The following is a 22,865-nucleotide window of genomic DNA, read 5'->3' as shown; positions in this document are numbered from 1 at the left end:
AGAAAATCACAAACAGTGTGTTTTTGTTATTTCAAATTACTACTGCTATACTTTTGATATAGTGAATATTCTTCTGTCATTACTCTCAGCCATTAATCCAGTTGACATTTCCCTTTGCCTGCTATTTATAGTCCAGTAAAAAAGACATATATTAAAGATTTAACCTTCCCCTAGCTGATCAATATAAAAATGCATATGCTGATTACTGTTAAAGTTTCTAGAAACAATTAAAATTTTTAATCCTATTTGTTTGTTACACAACTATTTAAACTATAAATCAAGTAAAAATATCTCCTTGATTACAATTTTTCTCTCTATTTAATTATGTCAATCAGTAAATTACATGAACTGTCTTTGGTGACATCCTCCAAACTGCAGTCTGGGTATTCCAAGGAGATCATAGAATCGTGGTGCTAATGGACAAAACAAGCTTTCCCGTGTCCTTCACTGACAACATTAGTGGTGAAGTGCACTTTTTCACTAAGGATCTTTCAGAACAGGGAAAGTTCCCAATGTGAATCTTTCCTGTGGAACTCAGCGAAACAATATCCACAATTTCCAGCGATTTTAAGCCAGTGGAATGCTTTTGCATGAATTTGCAGCATTACAGCAAAGAATGTGCCACTCTTTTGTAAGGAAGCAAGATGTTCCATGGTCACCTGACCTACTGCAAATGAATAACCAGGTCCATACACAAATTTTTTTCCAGGAAATTCCTAGCAATTCCTGGCAGTGATTACAACACTAAAACCAATCACAGCTGAATCTGTGCAGGTCAATTAGCGTAATTATGAGATGTCCTAATTTCTTGCAAGGATATTCAGATTGACTACACTGGTCCTGCAGCTGCAGGCTGGGGTGCTGAGAGACAATGTGGGCATTTGTAGTAATTCCTGTCAATTATATGGAATACAAAGTAAGAACATGAAAGACAAGTTATTCAATTTTTATTCAAAATCTGGGAGTTTTTCTAGCATCACATGGGTTGACACTGCAAATACATTGGACAGAAGTTGTGAGACTACAGATGCTATATATTTACCAGTGTTTATCTGCTTAGATAAGCATTCAGGAGCACCACACAAATTATACATATTAATTTAATGCTATGTGTTAGTAAATACTAACTACTGGCTTCTCTTTGGTGTCCAATCTTCTGCCTAGAAGTTTATATCATTGACTCTTACGTGAAAACATTTTGACCTTCGAGATCGCTGTGTTTCCATTTTTCAACAAAAGACTGCCACATATATACTGAGAACATGCATTTCACAGTACTTCCCCAAAATTTCACCACAGCATATCAGAAAATGCATAAAACAGAAACAAAACTTATAAAATGTTTAAAGCTTCTTAAGAAATTACCTTTCTTCCTTTGGCTCCTATTACTTTCAGTCCCATAAGACCCTGAAAAAAAAATTCCCAAATGTTATTTTTTCTATTTTACAAACACCTACAACATGAGTTAATTTATGTTACACGTAACAGAAGTTTTCATTTTTATTACCAATCTGAGACTACCTTAGGTCCAGGAGGTCCTGGTCTCCCTGGCATGCCCTACAAAAAAAGAAAAAAAAAAAATCCTCAGGTAAAAAAATTACAATCTTCTGCTCTGATATAGGTGTTTTGAAGCACCCAATTTTCACAGAACTTATATCACATTTTTACTTTTTCTTCCACCTTTACAGCCACAAGTCATTACCAGTGGGTGACAGACTGTTTACACAGTCTAGTTGCAAACATATGCATCTCTCAATGTTATACATTTTAGTATTTAAAGTGAATTAATGGGTAGTCATTTGAAAATTGAAATTTATGCCTACATGGACAAGGGATGCTTCTGAAAATATAGAAATTATCATGCATAAAAATAATCAAAAGCAACTGAAAAAATATCAGATGTGTGCAGATAAGCATAGTTTTTACATACACATGTGTCTAGACCTCAAATAAGTCTGGGAGAGTCAAGTACTTGTATCTGGGCAATTCCATAGGGTTCGGGGAAAATCAAAGGTCAAAGTAACAAGTGAGACATAAATTCATACTAAAGGTCCTGGAGGGCCCTGTGGTCCAAGTTCCCCAGGATATCCTTGAGCACCCTGGGCACCCTGCATATTGAAAAAGAAACAGGAATAAATCTCCTGGGAAGATTATGAGTGAAACACAACACTAAATTCAATGAACTGAATAAGAAACAGAGGAGCAGCTTTGCTTCTGAATTTCCTTTTCCTTTGTCAGGAGAACACAGAAGTATAATTCTTCCTCATTGCTTCATCATTTGGCATATGTTTTGAAACATGAGAAAACATCTGTTCTAAAACTAAACTACTCAAGTGAGGATGTAAGTCCCCTGAGAAATGTGAACTTATAATCCATATGGTCCTATTAATACCTCTAATAAGCCCTCAATCCTTCAAATATTCTGTGCAATAAATCCTATACTTTAAAGCTTAATTTTCAAAGAAATGGAAAATCAAGCACTTTTATTTTCTTTTAAATTTAATGCTCTCTGTTTATTCCAATAGTCAGAAGAAATTTCAGCCTTGCCTTCCCCTGTTAATGTTCATTCTTGAAATATGGACAATCCTGTGCTTTGTTATTACTCTAGAAGTTGAGCTGGTCTAACCTGTTCAGTCTTAACTTTGATGGGAATTTTAGGAGTTGGATTAGATGGCCTGCAACCTGACTGGCCTGAAAACTGACTGGTTTTGGTTTAGAAATCAGTGACATAATTGTAAAAAATACTATATCTAATTAAATAAAATTATTTAAATAAATTTATTAAATAAATTATACACTTAAATTATGTAAAATGCAAAATAATTTTAATAAATACTCGTGTTATATAGAATGTGTTTATACATATTACTGTATATTTTTATACATATCTACCTCACCGTCTTAATTTTGAGTTACCTGGAGACCAGGCATTCCTGGTAATCCAGGATCACCTTTTCCACCATACTCTTGGCTATATCCTTCTGCAGGGCACCCCTGGACAATTAAATAAAAAGAAACATAAAAAGTTATGCTGTAAACTCTGTAGTGCAACAAGTCCTCTAATACAGTTTGTAGGGAAATTAACATCAGAATTGCATAATGATAGAAATGGTCCACTATGGATAGTTCTAACTATAAAAAAGATTTTATTAAACCAAATATACCTTGTGCGGGCCTTCCAGTTCTCTGTTAGGAGCAGTCTTCTTTTCAGATATACCTACATTACTCATGCACAGTCCTTGTCTTCAACTTATTTTTGTTACTTTTTATCCCTATAAAATACTCTCTAGAGCATCTGCAGATTTCCATATGAATTCATGAACTGTTTGGGAGAGGAGCTTAGTTCTTTGTGTGCTTGAAAGTGTTAAATTCATTATATGCAGTAACAGTAGTTTGAGGGAAAAGAAATAATAGACCATTTTGCAACCTGAGGTGAATGCTGCTAGGACAATGGAAGCACCAAACTTTGTGGTTGCTTCCTCTGGAAGGCAAACCTTCTGTTTCCCATGAATGGAGAGGTTAGGAGCAACAAACACACACACAAATTGTTGATAACCAGTAAATACTTTGTGTAATATGATGCAAATAACTGACCTTCTCTCCTTTGATACCAGCAATACCCTAGGAAGAAGAACAATCATATTGAAACAGAAGAATAAAATAGTGCTGAAATAACACATTCTAAATATTGTCTAAGCTTGGTGCTCTTCAGGTGATTTATTTTCTTGAAAAAGGTGCATAGCCAGGTTCATGTTTACTGGGCCAGATTTCAATTTAAGAAGAAAGGGCATATTGTTAAAAAATAGTCATTCTCAGGGGTACAACTCTACAAGTGAAAGCAGAACAACTTTGAAGCCTGATCTTACTAAATGAAGAAATAAATAAAATCAGCAGAGCTGGTAAAGATCATATTTAGAAGTTATTAGATTTGAAGCCACTGGAAGTTGACAGACAGCATTCCTTTTCCATTTGTTCAAAAGTATCTCTTTCAAACACATCTCTACAGTGAAAAAAACCCCAAATCCTAGGATTAAAGCAATGCACCCAGAGTGAGAAGTTCTGGGTTTAATTCCTGGTTCTTATTGACTTAATTAACCCATTATTTTCTCACAGATACTTAGGTACAAACGGAAACTGCAATCTATTAAATATACCTGGAACACCTTTAGGGATGTAAGTGGCAAATTTTCATGAGTATCCAATGAAAGCTAACTCCAGTCAATGAATTTCATGCAGTCATTAACTAAGAAGTTGAGGGCCTATATGCAGACAATGTCTCTTTATCACAGAGTTTTCATACTAATAAAATGGGCATATCTATATACCCCAAGTGGTGTCAGCATGAGCTAACATGAGGCTTTACACTCCTTCAGGGACTGCAGGGACTGTGATGGGAATGCACACAATCGTGAATTTCGCAGACACTTACTGGAAGGCCTGGAGCACCTCGTCGACCTGGAGGACCTGGAAATCCTTGGTCACCCTGAAAGTAGTAACAGTGATTGTTAATGCAGATTACGGTTTATTATTTGGCCTGATTTTGGCAAATGTGATTACAGAAGAAGTTTTTTATGCTATCACACTAAATGCACTGTGAGTGCATGACCACTGTATTTTGCTAGAAGAGGATCATCCCATTTTATGCAGCTTGACTTCTATCCTAGACTGTTCAGATTAGTTTACAGATTCACTAGAAATCTATGATTTTCTGTAGTAGGCATTATTCTGACTCCCTCTTTCAGAATGCTCACAGAGCAAAGAAAACCTGGTAAATCTGTAACTTAACATTAAGACTTTTCTTTTAATTACTTTTAGGATTTATGAATTGCCAACTGCAAGTGAAATAAAATTAATTAACTATCTCCTTTATAACCCATTGCAGCAAAAGGACATGTTGGATGAAACTTATTAGGTCTTCTGGATTTACTGAAAAAAGTATTATCTGTCAAAATACCAAACGTTATTATCTTTTAGCAAAGGCCATTGGCATGTATTATTTAAGTATTTATTTTGCACAAAAAGGTAGCACTTTTCCTTCCTCTGGTTCCATGATACAAGTTTTTCTAGCTGATAAAATCACAAAGCAAAACAAGTCAAAGTTGTATATTGGGCAAAATTTAGAACACTTTTTGGCCATTGCCAAGCACAGCCAAACGCACTCTCCAGAACACTCAGCTTGGTTTGTACCTTTGTGCCATTGCATCCTGGAACACCCGGGAGCCCAGGAGGACCAACAGTTCCTGGTTCACCCTAAAAGAAGCACGAAATTGACACAAGCTTTGTTTTTGCACATTCATATTGCCCTACAGAAACACTGAAAGAGTTTACGTTGGAGCAGTGTTTCACAAGACATATTACAATGTGTTCTTAAATCATTACAATGAGTAAGAATTGCTGATGCCAAGATTTTTATCACTAGGCCAATTGACAGAGACAATGTTGATGTTGAAACTAGAGTGAGCACATTGAGCTGAGGATAATTGTGCACTAAAGACTGTAGTAAGAGAGAAATGGTTAAATCAGTTTCATTTTTACTTACTGGAAGGCCTGGAGGACCTGAAAATCCGGGTATTCCTGGGACTCCCTAACGAAATTAAACCAGAGAATAATATTATGAATATTAAACAAAAGCTCATCAGCAATTTTTCTTTGATTACATTCATAATAAGAATTAATGCAAGTACAATTCTATTAAAAAGATCGTTACTTCCTTAACTATTATGATTGTAAACCAAGCATAATGGTTACAAACAGGTAACACACACCAGTTTTGTCCACAGAAAAACCCCAGATAATTCTTCACAGTATTCTAGTCTGACTTTTTCACTGCACACCCAAATATTAAATACATACAGCAATAACCTTGTACATAAGGTGTAGCAAAAAGGGCAAAAGGTCTAAAAATAATGCTTGTGCATACACCATGTAATAAATTTTAACCATATGTTGAAATTATACATAATGCTTTGCTTTTATTTTCACAAATTATTGAACCAAGGTGGAAATTAGCAAGACATTTAATATATATGTTTGTTTAAAACACACTTACTCGTATACCTTTGGGTCCAACTAAGCCTGTAAGCCCTGGAGAACCCTAGATCACAAATGGAAAGCAACATCTTTCAACTCATTTCAATTGATAAAAAGCTCATAAATGTCAACAGGACACTCAGTATTTCCAATATCAATATCAATATGCGCACACAAAACCAGCTATACAAATAAATAAATAAATGATTGGGCTATTACAGTCAATAAAGGAAACAAACATTTCATACAACTTGCCTAAATTGTGGTGTCTTGCCCTCCCTTTCAGTGTTTACAGGGGATTATCACAGAATCAAAGAATGGTTCAAGTTGGAAAGGACCTCAAAGATCCTCTAGTTCCAACCTCCCTGACATAGGCAGGGACCCCTTCCACTAGAACAGGCTCCTCAAAGCCTCATCCAACTTGGCCTTGAACTTCCAGGGATGGGGAACCTGTTCAGTGTCTCACCACCCTCTTACCCTTGTAGTGAAAAAAAATATATATCTCATCATTGGTCAAAAAAATAATGTTGAGAATGCGGTTGCTATCGATTTGGTCAAACTGTGAGACCTGGAAGTGCTTCCCTGTGAGGAAAAAGCTGGAAGATGCCCAGATATGGGCGATGTCTGTGTAATGATCAAGATGCATGAGATGTATGTACTCTCACCCACACTGTTGAGCATGGAAAGGAAGACCAGAGCAAGCTGAAAGGGGGCTAAGCAGGATGGGAGAGCAAGGCTGAAAGAAGATAGCAAAGAATGCCCCAGTGACACTGCAACATCTGGACAGAACCTGCTGGAATTCTTTCAAGACGCATAGAGCTTAAGTGCTAGCATGAAGATTTTACCATTCCCAGACAGGAAATGGAAAATGTGAAGAGCAGCATAGCTTCTAAAATCTTGGGCCACATTCCATTTCAGATGCTGTAGAAGTGTTGGATAGGAGACGCTAACTGGCACACACTACAACAGATGCCATTCAGGCTAAGAGAGGTCTTGCTAGATAAACTATCTTACTTTTTGCCATTCTTGCAGAAGTTATTATCACTTACTGAAAGGGAAATGCTGTACTACACACCTCAATGAGCTCAGATAAAGGGCTCATCAACATGTATGAAATCTACCATGAGTATCACTTCCAGAAAGCATTGTAAAAATATGATAGGACAGAATAATGCAACAATGCTTAAACAAATGAAAACTATAAAGCCCATTTTTTTAAAGGTTAAAGTGTTAAGTGCTGTAGCCACATTAGTGCAGGTCTTAGACAGAATCTGATTGTGGTAGTACCTTCCTGATTTACATTGTGGCTGAGTTCACACCGTATTTACACAGAAATAATTTATTCACCAGAGCCAGTTTATTGATAACAGCAATACTGTTCCTCAAAACAAATACACATAAAACACTTTTACTGCATGACTTTTTGTTGAGTTTTTTTTCTACTCATGCAGGAGTTATTGAAAATTCATATTTAGCCTCAGTTTAGGCATACAGGAAAGAAAGCAAGCTCAAGTCACTGAAGCCACCCTCTGCACCATGTAGGCAACCAGGTATTTCCTAAACAGACCAAGATTTATCTTAAAAACCATCTTTCCCTTCAAATTTTCTTAAATCTATTTTTCATATTTGTCTCACTAGTAGCCTGTTTACTTTCTTTTCAGATGTTAATAGATATTAAGACAAAAACTGAGGCTATGCTGCAAAAGTCTGCCTAGATCCATGTTCATTGCCTCTGGCAGCTCAGTCCAGCTGCTTTAGCACTGGCCAATGGACAATTGACAACAAAAGCCCATGGTCTTATCAGCTCTACTCTGATGCAGTCAAAATGACTATTGCAGCTGGTGACCAAACAACATCCCTCACCAAACGGGAAGCTCTGAGACAGGTTTTGGTTTGGTTTTATAAAACAGAATTGTCTACACAGTCATAGCTAACTTTGACTGTCAAGCACAGTAGTTTCTCTGGGTGTATCTCTCTGTCTCACATACATACCTACCTTTGGTCCCTGTGGTCCTGGAGGCCCTTCTGGACCAGGAAAGCCTCTTTGACCAGGTGGACCTGGCACACCAGGAAAGCCTTTTTCACCCTGTAAACATAAAGATAATTAATCTCAAAATATCCATGAATTCTCCTTTTGATATCTTATTTCTAAGGCACTCATTACTTTCAGCACCTCTTAGCTTTCTGCTGCTGTGGCAGACACACTGCCGCTTGCCTACACTGACCTGTTTTTGTGGTCCATCTCTGTGCTGCCTAGGCCCCATGGCACCACATACTCATAATTATTATGAATTATCAGAACACAAGATAGCACTCAAGATTTTGCAGAGTATAGAAATTAGCTGACAGCATGAAAATTTAAGAAAGCAGCTGATACATATTCCTTGTTAATATTTCTATATTTTAGACAAACGGAAAAGATGTTTCAGCTCTTCAGGCAGTGGCAATTTAGCATGCTCAGTTTTACATCAGTAAAGATCTGCCTATTCAAGACCTTTTGCATCACAGCATGACATGGGAGAGAGAGAAGGGGTTTATCAGCTCTCTCAGAGTCAATCTTCCTACTGCTTTATAGAAAGTTATACAAAGAAAGCATGTGAAATTTTGCTGTGCAGAAGTTTGAGTGTCTTATTTGATGTACAAGATAGGATCCAAGAGATGTCTCTGGGAAACCAAAATACTTTGGCTTGTCCCTGCACCAATTCTCACTCCTCAAAATCCCACAAACTCACCAGATTTTAAATAGCTTCTGAATGAAATAAAAATTATATATTAGTAGTTACATATATTTATATCTCTCAAGATAGAATGTAATCCCATAATATTTTGACACACATGAAAATAAGAATTGCATTATAAAGTGTCTGTGAGATCTATATAATAAATCGGCATAGCTTTTTGTAAAAACTGGTTTATTTCATACACCAGCGTCCCAAGGCAGAAGGATGAATGCTATCCCAGAATGTGCCGCTGGAGGGGGTGTGCTACCAGCTCACAGGAAAATCAAAGTCCTCGGCCTGCCTGCCCATGGCAAGAGCCACGCGGTGCTGTCTGAATCCAGAGCAGCACGGCGCTCTCCTGAGAGCTTCTGCCCTCTCTACAGAAAAGGCAATTTTAGCCACACTTTCTTCTTAGCAGATCAACGAGATCAGAGGATTTTCAGGTTGGAGAATTCTAAACACTGAATAATTACCAACACATGCCGATTAATGTCATTGTCCTGATTTTCCATAGTTGCATGAAAAACTTCATCAGTGTAAACAATTATTTACTCTTACCTACAAATTGCTCAGTTATTTAACATGGAACTGCTAAAGAAAAGTTGTGGGTGTCCATTCTTATTAATATTTCTCTTTTAGTGGGCAATTTATTTTTTTCTAGTTTTTCAGCTGGTCTCAATTTCACTGTTTAGGATGAAGTCAGGTTAGACCAGCTAGTAACATGAAAAACAAACAGGGAGATTTAACTGAAAATACTAGTATTCTCATTTCTTACTTATTAACATATATTTTAATAATGACCCTATTTACTTTCAGATAAATTTTCTCCAACTTTGTAAAAGCAGATGGGACCAGTGGGACTAAACATAACCCTAAATCTTTATAGATGTCTGGAATTTGTTCATAAGGTTTAGTATGAGAACTTCTGTGTTCATGGCTCGCCTGAATTGCAACCATGACTTCTTCAATAATGCCCCTTTCATTTGTGAATCAGTTGTTTTTCCAACTGCAAGCAGGAGTCTCAAAGAATTTTTGGCATTTGTGTAATTCAGGTTTGTCTAAAAGCCACTCAGAGCCTCTGCCAAGCTGCTATTGGCAACAGGCAGAGCTGTGGATCTTTTACTGCTGATAGATTTGCTGTTCCTTCAGTGCTGGCAAGGTGTTTGTGATTAGGACCCAGAAACTCATCCCCTGCTTGATCTACAAGAGGTTTATCTCTTTGATGCCAGTGTGTGTAGCTTTCCTTCAGGAACTGGCAAAGAGGGGTGGGCAGGGTCCAGAGATGGAAAGAGGGAAGCACTGAACATGACACTCTTGATGGCATTATGAAATTTGTAACAGGAGAGCTGCTGCCAAGGTAATAACATTTGTTAGGAGTTAGTGAAAGAGACCTGGTGCTTTGGACAGTTGTTTTGCTGGTGTTCAAACATCATACAGTGCTGTAAACATATTAATGCAGTAAAAAAATTCAGTTGAAAAGTCTTAGTTAAACAGTGTCCCCAAAGTTAACAGAATTTTGTAAGGTAATCATTCTCTGTAGGCTGTTGGCAAAATACCATCACACACTAAATTCACTCACTGTATCAACTGAAGTAATCTATTAACAATTTCCAAGCATATAAGCTAATATTAAAAAAGGAAAATGTATCTGTTCTTACCTTACTACCTTTCGTGCTATCACAAAAGCAGGGACTTTTACCTTTGCATACACAGTTCTGTAAAACAAAAATACAAACTTTGTAATACAATTATTTTTCTCATTGAGTTGTTTGGAGAGAGGCAAGTGAGATCTCTGGTTTTACTAAGCAAATATTTCACAGACAATATAACTTAAAAAAAATGTTTGTGAAGAGGCAATTCTCAACATCGGCAAAGAGCTCATTATTCCTCTGTATTGTCTTTTAAGACAGATAAGAGCATCAGTTAGATCTTGCAGACATAATTACTTAACCTGTACAGTTTCTCATACTACAACAGTCACAGTGTTTCAAATTTGTAACTTTTATGTTTTTTTTATGATGGAGGAAAGATGCTGCAAGTAGCTGCTGTTCCCTATGGACGTGACAATTCCTGACCATTGCCGCTTGTCTTTTAGGTGGCTGAACTTAGGTGAGATGATGCCATCTATCAATTTTTAAAAAAGCTGCAGGGAGCATTTCTCCAATGAGCAGATACTTAAGCATTTATTTACAAAATAAAGCAGAAATTAAAGTAAGTTGGCCATGAAAGGCAAATCCCCCAAGATATTATTGTGTCTGCCTCTGATTTATAGACAGATCAATAGGCAGCTACTTGATGTTTCAAGCCAGATTTTTAAAGAGATGCAAACATTAAATAGTTAATTCTTACCCTGATCTGACAGCTAGAATTCAAGTGGTACTGCATCAGAAATTTGGAAAACAAAGGTATCATGTAAAACAGAAACCATCTAACTATGCTACCTTCACTACTATGTTAATCAATATGATTATATCACTAGAGACACAAGAATAAGCACTAGTGCAGAATTAACAACAAACAGTATCCTGATTTCTTCTTGGTGACATCAATCAGTCTGGCACTGGATAATCTAAATTCATCAAGTCAGTTATATGACAGATATTTTAAGTCTTTAAATATCAATACAAGAGGATAAAGTGATGTATATCTCCAAATAAATTTGGAATAGTTCGTAAGACTGTCTTTCAGTCTTTCAATAGTTCATAAGACTGATTTTCTTGTGCCCTATTCAATGACATTGGAATAGTTCATAAGACTGTCTTTCAGTCTTTCAATAGTTCATAAGACTGATTTTCTTGTACCCTATTCAATGACAGTACTTCTATCCCAAAGCATTATCTTCAAAATATAGATTATTGGTAGAGTTCTGCTAAGCAATATAAAAAGGGTCATTGCTCAAGGCAAGATGTATACACAGATATATATCATTATAATTCTATAGACCTTCATGGAGTTGTACCTTATGTCTGCCTGTGAAAGTACACTAGAAGTATACTAGATTCTTTACAATACCTGTATGCAAAGCACAGTTTTCAGGACATGTAGAGAAATCAACACATGAAATTACTCTTCTGTAACAGGTATAATCTGCAGCAGATTTGATGTGTACAGATACAGAAGAAACACTTCTATCTTATAATCAAAGACAATCCAATGTGAAGGTAAATGCATGAAGATGTAAAAACTTGTGATGCCATACAATTAATCTACGTTAATAAACTATTGAAAGAAAGAGAGCCTTTACGCTTCAAGAAGTCGGAATGCTTAGAACGTGTTTAATTTACCATTAGTAAGCTTTCATATCTATTTAGGTCTTTTTGTGTACACATATCACTTTAACCTAAACTGAAAAGACCAAAGATGATTTAACATTACACAGTCAGTTAGCTGGATAATACTAAATGTTTTGGCATATAATTTTTTACGTAAAATTAGATTAGGCCTTCTGTACAGGAGCTTTGAACCAAAAACCATTGCTCACTTATATTGCTGGATGCTTTCACATCCTTGCAAGATGCCTGTAGCTCCTTTATCAAAGGATCATAAAAAAAAAGTGATGTTGCCAGGTTATATGATAAGGAAACTGAGTATTAATTATTAACAGTTTATTCAAAATTCTCACAGTAACATCTACATAAGTGTATTAACCAAAGCCACAGGTATACTGCATGTTTTTTCGTTTTGTGATTTTCATAATAATAATCTACATTTCTTTCGTCTATTTAGATGAAGTAGATTTTTTATCTAAAATCTAGGTCAAAGGATACAGCCAGGTAACTATATGAATACCAAATCAATTCACCAATGAACCAAAACTAAAACCCCACAGCAGTTGGAGTAATTTATAGAGGACCTCTTCTCCAAAGTGTTTTTAGTGATAGGTACAGCATTATTATAAACAGATACATAAGTCCACTTATACATGTTGAAGCACATTTACTGCAGTGGTTAATATTTTGTTTAGTGGGTGCAACCTTATCTAGAACACTGAATTGCCCTTCCTACACCATGGGATGGGATTCTGTGGGGCTCTGACCTCTTCCTGCTCCTGATTCAGAGAGTAACTTAACCATCTGCTTAGAAAGTATTCCAGTCCTCTCCTTCACATAATTCCTCAAAGAAATGACCCAGAAAGAAGGAAGAAATAACATACTACAGACTGTCGTGTCACCTATACAAAGGTTAATGTACATTGAGCATGGCACTGCTACTCCAGCCACTGCAGTGGTGGCAACTTAATTTGGAAAGAACCTTACACAGTTCTCAGCACTTTGCCAGTAGTACTGGTTATATGAAGAATGTCAGAGAATGTATTTAGGGATGTTATCAAACCTGAATAAGCCAAAAGATGTGACAAAGTCTTAATGTAAGGAGAACAGCAGGCAATGCCAGACTTCCTATTCTGTCACTAGCCCAGGTTCTGAGTGCTGTCACTCACACTGGGGCAACACAGTCCTACCGGGAATGGTTTAAAGGCAGGAAGGTGGAGAACAGACAAAAAGAACCAAAGTGAGGATAATACAGTATTTCTCCACTGATCTGGGTTTTTTTAGAATTACATATATGATGACAGGACAGTCAGAGTATTTCTTTATTTTTCCAGATCCAGAGACAATCAGAGTAACTCAGCTATGATTTCAAAATACATACTTGTATTAAAAATACTGCACCCAGAACAGACAGGCAGCAAAATGTATTGCTCCAGGAAACAAGCATCATATTCCTTACGTATATTTCAGTCCAAGACCACACAGGATGAGTAATAAAGACATTCAGATGAAAGCTGAGATGAAATTAAATGTATTGTGTAGGACTATGGTAATGTCGCTGAAGTGGGGCTTAAGTTTGCAGTTTTGGTCTGATTGGTCTTTAATTTCATGGGTGAACTCCACTGATGCCCAAAGTAAATCCTGGTTAACATAAATTAAAGATGACTGTGCAATATGAGGTATTTTTAAATTAATTAAAAGCAGTGCAAGAGATATCCATTAATTACTGTGGACAGTAAAAATAGCCCAGGTGTCTTCTCTCAAGTGGGTGATGAAGCTGTCACTTTCCTTCACTGGTTGCTCCAACAGCTGATCAGATTTATTTTTAAAAATGCATAACTGATTTTTCATTTAAACTTGATACTTATTAGCATCTCACCTATCCTGCCACTAGGTCTTTATCTCCTAACTTACAGAATCGCTAAATTAGAACTCTATCAATAGGTGGAACAAGACTTACTGGATAATATCTATTTTTCTGTGATGCCATTTTTTTATTCTTTTCCATCTTTCTGCTCATTAATGATATCCTGAGCAGTAATTTTTAATAAGTATTGGCATTTAAGAGAAATTACAGAAAACTGGAAATTATGTAAGAGTGAGCCAGCTCCTTTAAGTCTTGATTACGAATTTTCAAGGGCTGCTGACACATGGAGATTTCTGAATTCTTCCTGGGCTGTCTCAGTGCAGAGCAATCACTTTACACATCCCAGCTGTGTCTATAAATCACAACTGAGCACATAGAATAACCCTGCTCCAACAGTTGATGTTAATATAGTGCTTAAAACTTTAAAAGGCCCATTTCACTCGTTCCCTACTAATGCTTTCTATTGCATCTAATAAAGGCGGAAGTAATACAGGAAGTGGGAAGTTTTGCTCTACCATTTATTTACACTACAGACTTGTGTTGGGATAGGTATGCTGCACATATGTTAAGTGCTGCACTTTCTGAAGAACACTATGGTGGTAGCTAAAGTTTCTAGTATGGATACGGTTACAGTTTTGAAAATTTATCCTAACCTGCACAAGAGGATCTGAGAGCACAGCTTTATAGAGAAAAGTTCCTGCTGTGAGAAAAGCTATATAAAGAAAGTTTTTTTTTTTTCTGATGCACCTGTATTAAAATACTTAGCTAGATTAGCACAGTCAGGAATTCTAGCTAGACAAGGTAAGTAGATACGTGACCCTAGCAGCATATTCCTCATGTTGCACAACTGCAAATCACCATGGAGCATGCAAGGTCCTGGAGAATGAGGTTCCCCTCACTCCAAAACACTGCTATCAAAACAAAATACCAGTCTCACAATTAGAATCTGTATACTAAAAGTTTTTCATGCATTCTAAGCATCAAACATGAATTCATTAAAATTATCAAAGACCACGAAGAACTTTGTGTTTTTTTAGTGATTGCTGGACCAGTACAACAAAACCAAATTATTAAGCCTCCAATAAGTATAGACAACATAGAGCAGAAATAGGAGATGATGAGATGAACGAAAATATGTCAATTCCCAAGCCCTGAAACATTGTGTAGTCACTTGTGAACTGGAAGACAGCCAGACATTCCTACCTTAGAAGACTCCTGTTAACAGCCATCTATGCTATCACAATTCACAGCATTTTGCTTACCAGTTGAATACCTAGGATGAAAATGATTTCATTTGGACTTTCCATTATAAAGAAATACACCTGTAACTTAATTAATAAACAGCTTGGTCAAGAGCAACTAACACAGAGAGACTGGGTCTCCAAGGACACAGCAGGAGACAACTGTTCCGCTACAGGCAGTGCAGTTGTTGAATAAGCTCCATTAAAGTCTTGTAATGGGAACCTTGCTCAGGGAATAACTATTGAATCAAAATGCCCTGTTGGTGACACAGGCCTTGTATTACTGGTTATGTACTGCTTTCAGTGTGAGGTGCAGGAGAGAAGTCCTAAACATTTGTGATCATAGTAAAACATAACATTTCACAGAAGCAGGACTTTGTGTTTAACTTACAGATACACAATTCGTGGTCACACAATGTTAACACATTTTATCTGAACTTGGTAAGAACTTCCTTACTTTACATCCTTAATTTTAAGGATTTGGTTGTTCATGTAATATAAAGATGTATTTATAATGGTATTTCAAACCAACTAAGTTAAATTACATGTAGAGAGAAATAGAAGAAGCTTCTGTATGTGAACATTTAAACAACTTTATATTATGCCAAGGGGAACGTGTGTGTGAACCCCTTTTTCACTTCAGAGATTTAAACCATTTTGAAAAAATTCTCATCGTTTTTACACCAAAAATCTGTTGGTTAACAACTTTGTATAACAGCAATTTTTCAGCATTAGCCAAATCTCTCATAAGTATCCAGACCTGGAACAATAAAAAAGCATTAACATAAACCTTAGGTTAAAAACTATAAGCCAGATGGAAATAAAATTTTCAGAGAACTTCTGGTATCTCTTGCCTCCTTTTTGTTGATATACTTACTGAACAGCCTATCTTTTTTTTCCTGTGAATGGGCCTGTTTGAACAGAAGTTGCAAAAAACCATTGTAACATAGTTGTTCATACTATTCTCAGGAAAATTCACCATGCTGTCATTGGGAGTATGCTCCACATGCAACTCCCATGGTGCAGACCATACTCTTCCTTCAAGCAGATACAGCACAATTAATTATACTGAACTTCTCCCTTCTCTCCAACTCACTATCAGTGAACAGTTAGGAAGTGTGAGAACAGTAGGGCTCAGCAATCTTCACTTTGCCCACAACATCATCATTGCGCTAGGATAAAACAGATAAAATGTTTTAATTCAGAAAAAAACAAACACACTGAGTTTTCACAAACTCAGATGATTTGTGAGCTCTGTAGTGATGGCCACTAAGGCCTATTTTGTAGATGTCGCCTAAAACTACTCAGTATCTATATAAGCAGAGTTGGCATATTGTGTGCAGTTTTGGAAAACTGTATGTTTAGGCTCTTAAATCTCCTGGTTTTGGGGGGTGGGGGTGGGGTGGTATGTGTGTAAATTCCTTTTGGTCTATAAAGAGAAGATACAGAAATGCTCTCTCTTTAGAAAAAGAGAATGATGCTTTTTCTTCTTCTTCTAAACCACAGAATATTTTGATGCTTATGTTTATAATGACCAACACCTTACTGTTCAAATCATCTCACTAGAGTGGAAGTCACTGTGATAAGGACTATCAGAAATGGAACCAAACTGTTTCTGATATATTCACATGTGTAAAATCTCCAAAGACAGAGCCATAGACTCCATCTCTGGGGTTGATTTCTTCTCCTGACCTTGAAGTGGACATGGGGACAACAGAAATAAATATTTTTCTTTTCACCAAGGAAAAAAGACTAGGCAGTTCAGGCCGCAGAATTTTGTTTTGTGTAGAGAATTCTTAAGGGTGTTTAATCAGCTTATTCATCCATGCTCTTCCTTCCTAAGAGTCACCTTAAAAGAGCAATCTAGTAACAAAGAATACACACCATTTAACTAGTGAATTTTTGCTTACCTACCATAATATGGTTAGCATTACTTTGCACGTTTTGTATTTCTTCCCAGATGTTGAGTGTGGGAATGATATTCACTATAATTTTTGTCTCCTTGGGCCTGTATATTTGTATATTCATAAAATTCCTGGTGTGCATCTTCTGTTAAGTGGTGCAAATAGCAATAAAAGCAACAGTAGCTAGTTCAGAGAAAGCTTATTGCACAGGCTTTGGTTTCCCCTGATTTGAAAGGCTCTGGGATTTCACAGATTTAAAAAAATTAAAGGTCACTTCTTCCTGCAGCTTCCTCCAAAATAATCTGTGGAAAAATGCAGCACAAAGCCCTAGCTAAAAGGTCTTCACTAAACCAGGCAAAATGGAAAACCTGTAAAGCTGTGAGACTTGTACCCTATCACGAAATTGCTATGACAAATAATGAAAATGGAACTAAAAATATATTAGGTGTGACAAAATGCAACTTTTTCAGTGTGACTATGAGGGACTGGGGCTGCAAACAGTTAAGGAAAAAGCCTTTTTGTATTTCACCTTCCTCCTAGGCTCCTGCAATCCATGCCAACATACTTCTAGTATTACTTTGTTGGGCAGTAGGGTGAGAATGTGACAGTAAAACAGATGACCGGACATCCCATACTAGTTGCACTTAATAGCAAAGTATTTTGTTTCAAAGATCTGTTACAACAAATCTAGGTATCGCAGAAGATATGCTAGCACAGATCACAAATAAAATGGTTCTATCTCTATGAAATGCAAAGCAGTGAAGAAAGAACCAGTGTTTGCCTGCCTACTCTAACAATTTTAATGGTATTATCCAGGCAGCAAAATAACTTGAATTATAAGCTTTTGCTTAAATATGTATTTATCATGTAGGTTTTCTAGAAAAGGCATCAAGTGTCAACAGTTCAATTTTCACAGGTGTTTACTAAGGTCACCTAAGAAGGTTCATCTTTCAGTTGTATGATGCAGCACACACATAGGCATACTTCACATTTCTTGGCCATCAGAGCAATGTGCTGTAAACCAGCGGAACTCCATCAATTTTGATGCACAAACATTAGGGTAACTCTGCTAATCTATGCTAACTCTCTTGGCCCAGTAGGAAAAGCCTTGCTCTGCAGTGCTGTGACAATGTCCTGTTTCTCTGTGGAGGTGATGGCTGAATTACAATAAATGTAGAGGCAATCAGGAGCAGAACAGTCTAGCAGTTGGACCCAGTTATCAGAGTAACAGCCTCCTTGACTTTGGAGCTGGGAGCACATTAACCAAATCAAAGAGGGCACTGCACAAAGGACTTGTTTTTCTAACACACTCAGTAAACTCCCTTGTATATTCAGGTGCACATCTTCCCTTCTCAGCTGCTTGTGCAGAAAAGAACCTGGGTGCTTTTGAAGGCTGCCAGAGAAGGAACATTCTCACCATGATGCTTGGTGCCTCTAACACTTTGATTCCTGGTTAAACTAAGCCTGCATCACATTCTTAGCAGCCTTGGAGATGGCCATGGGCTGAGCTAGAACACTTTCTCCTTCCAGAGCGATGTATTAAGATCTTCTTGTGACAGCAATATAGGTCACATATAATCAAGAAAAAAGAATTGCTATTAGGAAGCAAAGAAGACTTGTTTTAAGTACTTGTATGCAAATTCTAACATTTTTAAGAAATGAAATTAATCGTGAAATATGAACCCTTGCACCTAGTAAGAGACAACATGTGTGAGAAACAGGATGCAAGATCTTCCCAAGTCCTACAGTCACCCAGTTTGTTATGTCCCCTCCTTTGCCACCAGTGCACGATGAAAAATATGAAGTGCCATAATGGAGGCAAAAATATAATAAGGTGCTGTTAATTTTATCCTGTGAGCTAACAAACATTGCAACAGTATTTACAATACAAATTAAAAAGTGGTAGTAAGATGAGGTGCAAGCAAGTGATCTTGCTCAAGCAGAAACTCTCTTACTCTGTTCTGAACAAATACTAACATGATGCCAACATAAAAATGATCAATGCCACAAAGCAGCAGTATGGATTCAGTACTAATGAACTTGAGCAAGATACTTTTCCAATTAGGAAAAATTGAAACAGCATGTCATTTGAAACAACAAATTTCAGGGAACATTTTTAGATTAGTGTTTAATTTGAAAATATACAAGAAGTGCATATAAATGGTATCAAAAGACAGTACACACTTAAGGGAATTAATTGAATTGTACATTTGCATCAAGGCACTATCAGTTCCAGGTGCTGTTAGACAAAACTAAGCAATGAAAAAGCAAATCCTTTTTTTTTCGGAGAGAAAAAAAATATGAAGAACAGGAAGAATCTTGTACCCTGTGGAAATGTATTGATGATGATGATGATCACTATTATTTTAAAATATTTAAATGAACAGTGGAAAAATCTGAATAATTATAACACTAGTATTTGAAGCCAAGGAATACATCAAAGTGGCTGAAAAGCCTTTGACATGGGAAGATGCTACTTCTGCTGAGTTTTCAGAAGATGTGATTAGAGCATGCTAGTGGCCAAGAATGCAGACAATAATACTCCCCAGCAGGTGCCACAAAGTTGTGAAGAGCTACAAGGACTAAAATTTGCTGTATAAACAGCAGCAGGCACAGGTTAATAATTTGCTTTCCTGTCTTCAGGAATAAGCTACACCTAAAATTTTCTATGTTGAAATGTTTTTTAATTGATGCAAACAGCAGAAGTATTGCTTGCTGGTCAAACATAAATTTATTTTCATATGAAAGTTTAGCATAATTTTACAACATTAACTATACCTATTTCTTTGCAATGAACAGTTTACCCAAGATGCAATGATTTATCAATTATTTCACGTCAGTTACAGTAGCCACTGATATTTAATTAGGAGTTTAGACAAAACTGCCAGAAGAGAGGCTTAGAAAAAGTGTGTGTGGGGGGGGGCATTCTCGGAACACAGCCTGTGCTTGCTAAAAGCCATCCAGAAGCCCATATGATGATATCCACCTCTTCAGAGCAACAAGGGCATGGGGTGGCAGGTATCAGCAGAGGAAGAGGAGAATGGAAAAAAAACCAGCAAACTGGACAGAAGAGAGAGACAGGTCTTCAGTTGTTAATCTTCCACGTCTTGCTTTACAGTAAGCATCAGATCTAGATAGAGCCTGAAACAACTGCAGAAAACACATACTTTGCAAATAGATCTGGTACCTCTGCTCTACATAAGAACTAAGAGGTATTTTAATTCCGTGACAAATAAAACAATTAGATCTTTGTTAAATGACTGAACTTGACTGCCAGTCAACTTAGAGTGCCATGAAAAAACCTAGCTTATTGGGTGAGGTGCTTATGCTGTTTCCAGACACTACCCAGAATGGGTGAGTGAAACAGCTTCATGAGTTTAGAAGAAACATAATTACTAATTAGACTGCTTCAGATAATTATAGCAGAACATGGCTCTGCTTTAGCAACAACAAAGTACAAGATCACTATTTTTCCTTATGAAGGTGAACTTCAAAATGTTTTGATAGGCAGTAAAGATTTTCATGTATAGCATTAGAGCTTTACTCATACATGCAAGGAAAAATTAACACTGTTGACTATTACAGGAGAAAGAACTTGGAATTTACTAAAACTGGCATTTTCTTGTGTTTTAGATCTATCAGATATTTTAAAATTGTCAGTTTCATGTGTTTGATGGCTACCAGAAATTTACTGAAACCGGCAGTTTTCTGTTTGGTAACTGCTAGAAATGTTGAGAGCTACACTGACCCGTGTACCCTCACAGCTGACTGCACTTATCCCAACTGAGAACGTACAGTCCAATCGTTTTAACCAGACACTGGAGAAAGGCTCAGAAAGACTACGGTATGATCTAGGAGAATTTATTAACCAAACGGTGATGGACACTCATCATTAAGCCTGAAAGATGACCTGTAAAATGATTTTGTCGTGAAGGTGGCACAGGTGGTCCAGACGGCAAGTGCCGCTCCGGAGGTGTTTTCCTCGAGGACCATCCACTCCCACACCGCTGCGTCCTGGCCGTCCACATCCCCTGCGCCCGCAGGCCGGGCCTCCGCAGCCGCTTCCCGGGCGGGTGGCGGGACGGAGCCCCCATCTCACCCCGTGCCGTCCCCTCAGCTGGAAGGGCGGGAAGCTCCTGAGGCCAGCGGGGACGCAGTGCCCCACGCAGCGCCTTCTTTGCCATTCTCATCCCCGCCCGGCAGCGGTGTCCGGGTAGCGGTGCCCCGCAGCTGGGTAAGATGTACCTCACCTCACCTCGCCTCGCCTCGCCTCGCCCGGGCGCGCGTACCTGGCACGAAGGAGGCGCATTATTTGAAACACACGCATTCACCTTTCCTTCCTCACCAGTGGCCAACGCAGCGCGGTGGCAGCGGGGAGCGGGGGCCGAACCCTGCTCTGCCCCAGGTCCTGCCGCAGCCTCCGCGGCACCCCGCGCCACCGCCCCGTCCCGGAGCTCACTCACCTCCGCCGCGGTGCGGCCCGGCCAGAGCAGGGCGAGCAGCAGCACCGGCGCCAGGCGGCCGGGGCAGCCCCCGCCGGCCATCCCCCCCTCCTCGGCGCTGCCTGCGCGGCGTCCCGGGGCACTTCGATTCTGCCCCCCGCCCACCCTTCCGTGGGTTTTGGCCTGAGGGTTGCTGCTCTGCACCCTCCTGAGCGCTCCCTCGTCGCGGCCCCGCCTCTCCTCCACCCCCTCACCCCTCCCGCGCGTCCTGCCTTGGGCACCGCTGGCAGCCGCCACCTGCCCGTCCGTCCGTCCTCAGCGGGCATGGAGTGAGCGAGGTGTCGGGGGCTTTCCCGCCTGGGAGCTGAGGTGAGCGCCGCGGACGGGCAGCCCCGGGCGGAGGCACCTGGCGCTCCTCGGGACGGGGCTGGGCAGCGCGCTGAGGGGCAGCGCGCTGAAGGGCAACCCCGTCCCGGGACAGCGGGAGGTGTCCCGGGCGGCCGGCTGGCTCCGTCCCCCTCCCGCGCCGCCGTGAGGGCGCAGGTGGCGGGCGCCGCCCGAACGGCCGGGGCTGCGCGGCGGGAGCGCGGCCGGGGCTGGCCCCGGGCACCGCCCGAACAAGGCACGGGCTGCGCTCGCACAGAGCGAGGTCGGCCCTGGGTTCCGGCGGGGAGAAGGGCATGGTGAAACCGGCCTAGAGCGAGGCGGTACCGGGAAAGGCGGCGGCAGCACCCGGGGCCCCCAGGGCCATCCCGCCGCTGCCGGAGCGCTCCCGGGCACGGACCGGAGTTCCGTCAGCAACGCTTTCCGCTCCCTCGAGCGTTTTCTTAATAAGACAGAGGAGACTCCCAGAGGGATTTATGCCCCACCGCATAAATGGAAAGCAGCGAGAAATGTTTCTCCCCAGGGTTTCCACGTAATACGATACGAAGTTTTTGCGAATGGAATTGTGATTTGTAGTGTTGACGATGTGTAAAGTTTACCACATTTATGTTATTGACAGAAGTGCTGCATGCTCAAGGTAACCTTTCACCAAATAAAGTGCTGTTTTGAAAAGGTGCAAACTTAGAAAGCATGTTGGCAGTCCCAGCCACAGCAACTTTACCTTGTCTGTAGTGTTCATGGATGCTGTACAGGAAATCCCACATTACAGGGTTTTTTAGCACTAGAAGTGATAAAGCAAAAGCAAGTATATGATATGTGTATATAAATGTGTATATAAATCTAAATGAAATACAAATCTAAAGGCTTTCATGAGCGGAAAGCTAGCCACAGAACGCTGTAAAACAGCTTCTCTGACAGGCAGAAGAGTAGAGCTGGATCTCCATTCAGTAGACCATACTGTCAACCTATGAAATCTGTTGTGAAAGCTGGTTAGTAGAAGCTACTTTT

The 22,865-nt window shown here is 39.1% G+C and overlaps 1 protein-coding gene across 1 annotated transcript in view; it reads right to left on the bottom strand.

Moving 5' to 3' along the window:
* Positions 1 to 21,607, bottom strand: part of COL4A3 (collagen type IV alpha 3 chain) — a gene marked incomplete at its 3' end in the record, with an annotated part of 53,597 nt that extends 31,990 nt beyond the window's left edge. The window contains exons 1-12 of the mRNA XM_082287937.1: positions 21,495 to 21,607; positions 10,409 to 10,465; positions 8,027 to 8,116; positions 6,050 to 6,094; positions 5,540 to 5,584; positions 5,188 to 5,250; positions 4,430 to 4,483; positions 3,595 to 3,621; positions 2,917 to 2,994; positions 2,046 to 2,108; positions 1,522 to 1,557; positions 1,366 to 1,407 (exon numbers count right to left, since the gene is read on the bottom strand). Coding sequence (XP_082144063.1) covers positions 1,366 to 1,407; positions 1,522 to 1,557; positions 2,046 to 2,108; positions 2,917 to 2,994; positions 3,595 to 3,621; positions 4,430 to 4,483; positions 5,188 to 5,250; positions 5,540 to 5,584; positions 6,050 to 6,094; positions 8,027 to 8,116; positions 10,409 to 10,465; positions 21,495 to 21,575 — 681 coding nt within the window. The 5' untranslated portion in view covers positions 21,576 to 21,607. The remainder of the gene's footprint in view (positions 1 to 1,365; positions 1,408 to 1,521; positions 1,558 to 2,045; positions 2,109 to 2,916; positions 2,995 to 3,594; positions 3,622 to 4,429; positions 4,484 to 5,187; positions 5,251 to 5,539; positions 5,585 to 6,049; positions 6,095 to 8,026; positions 8,117 to 10,408; positions 10,466 to 21,494) is intronic.
* Positions 21,608 to 22,865: the final 1,258 nt, after the last annotated feature.

The sequence above is a fragment of the Coloeus monedula genome (assembly GCF_965178545.1).
Source record: "Coloeus monedula genome assembly, chromosome: 10".
Taxonomy (NCBI): Eukaryota; Metazoa; Chordata; class Aves; order Passeriformes; family Corvidae; genus Coloeus; species Coloeus monedula.
This window is presented reverse-complemented; position numbering and strand designations above follow the sequence as displayed.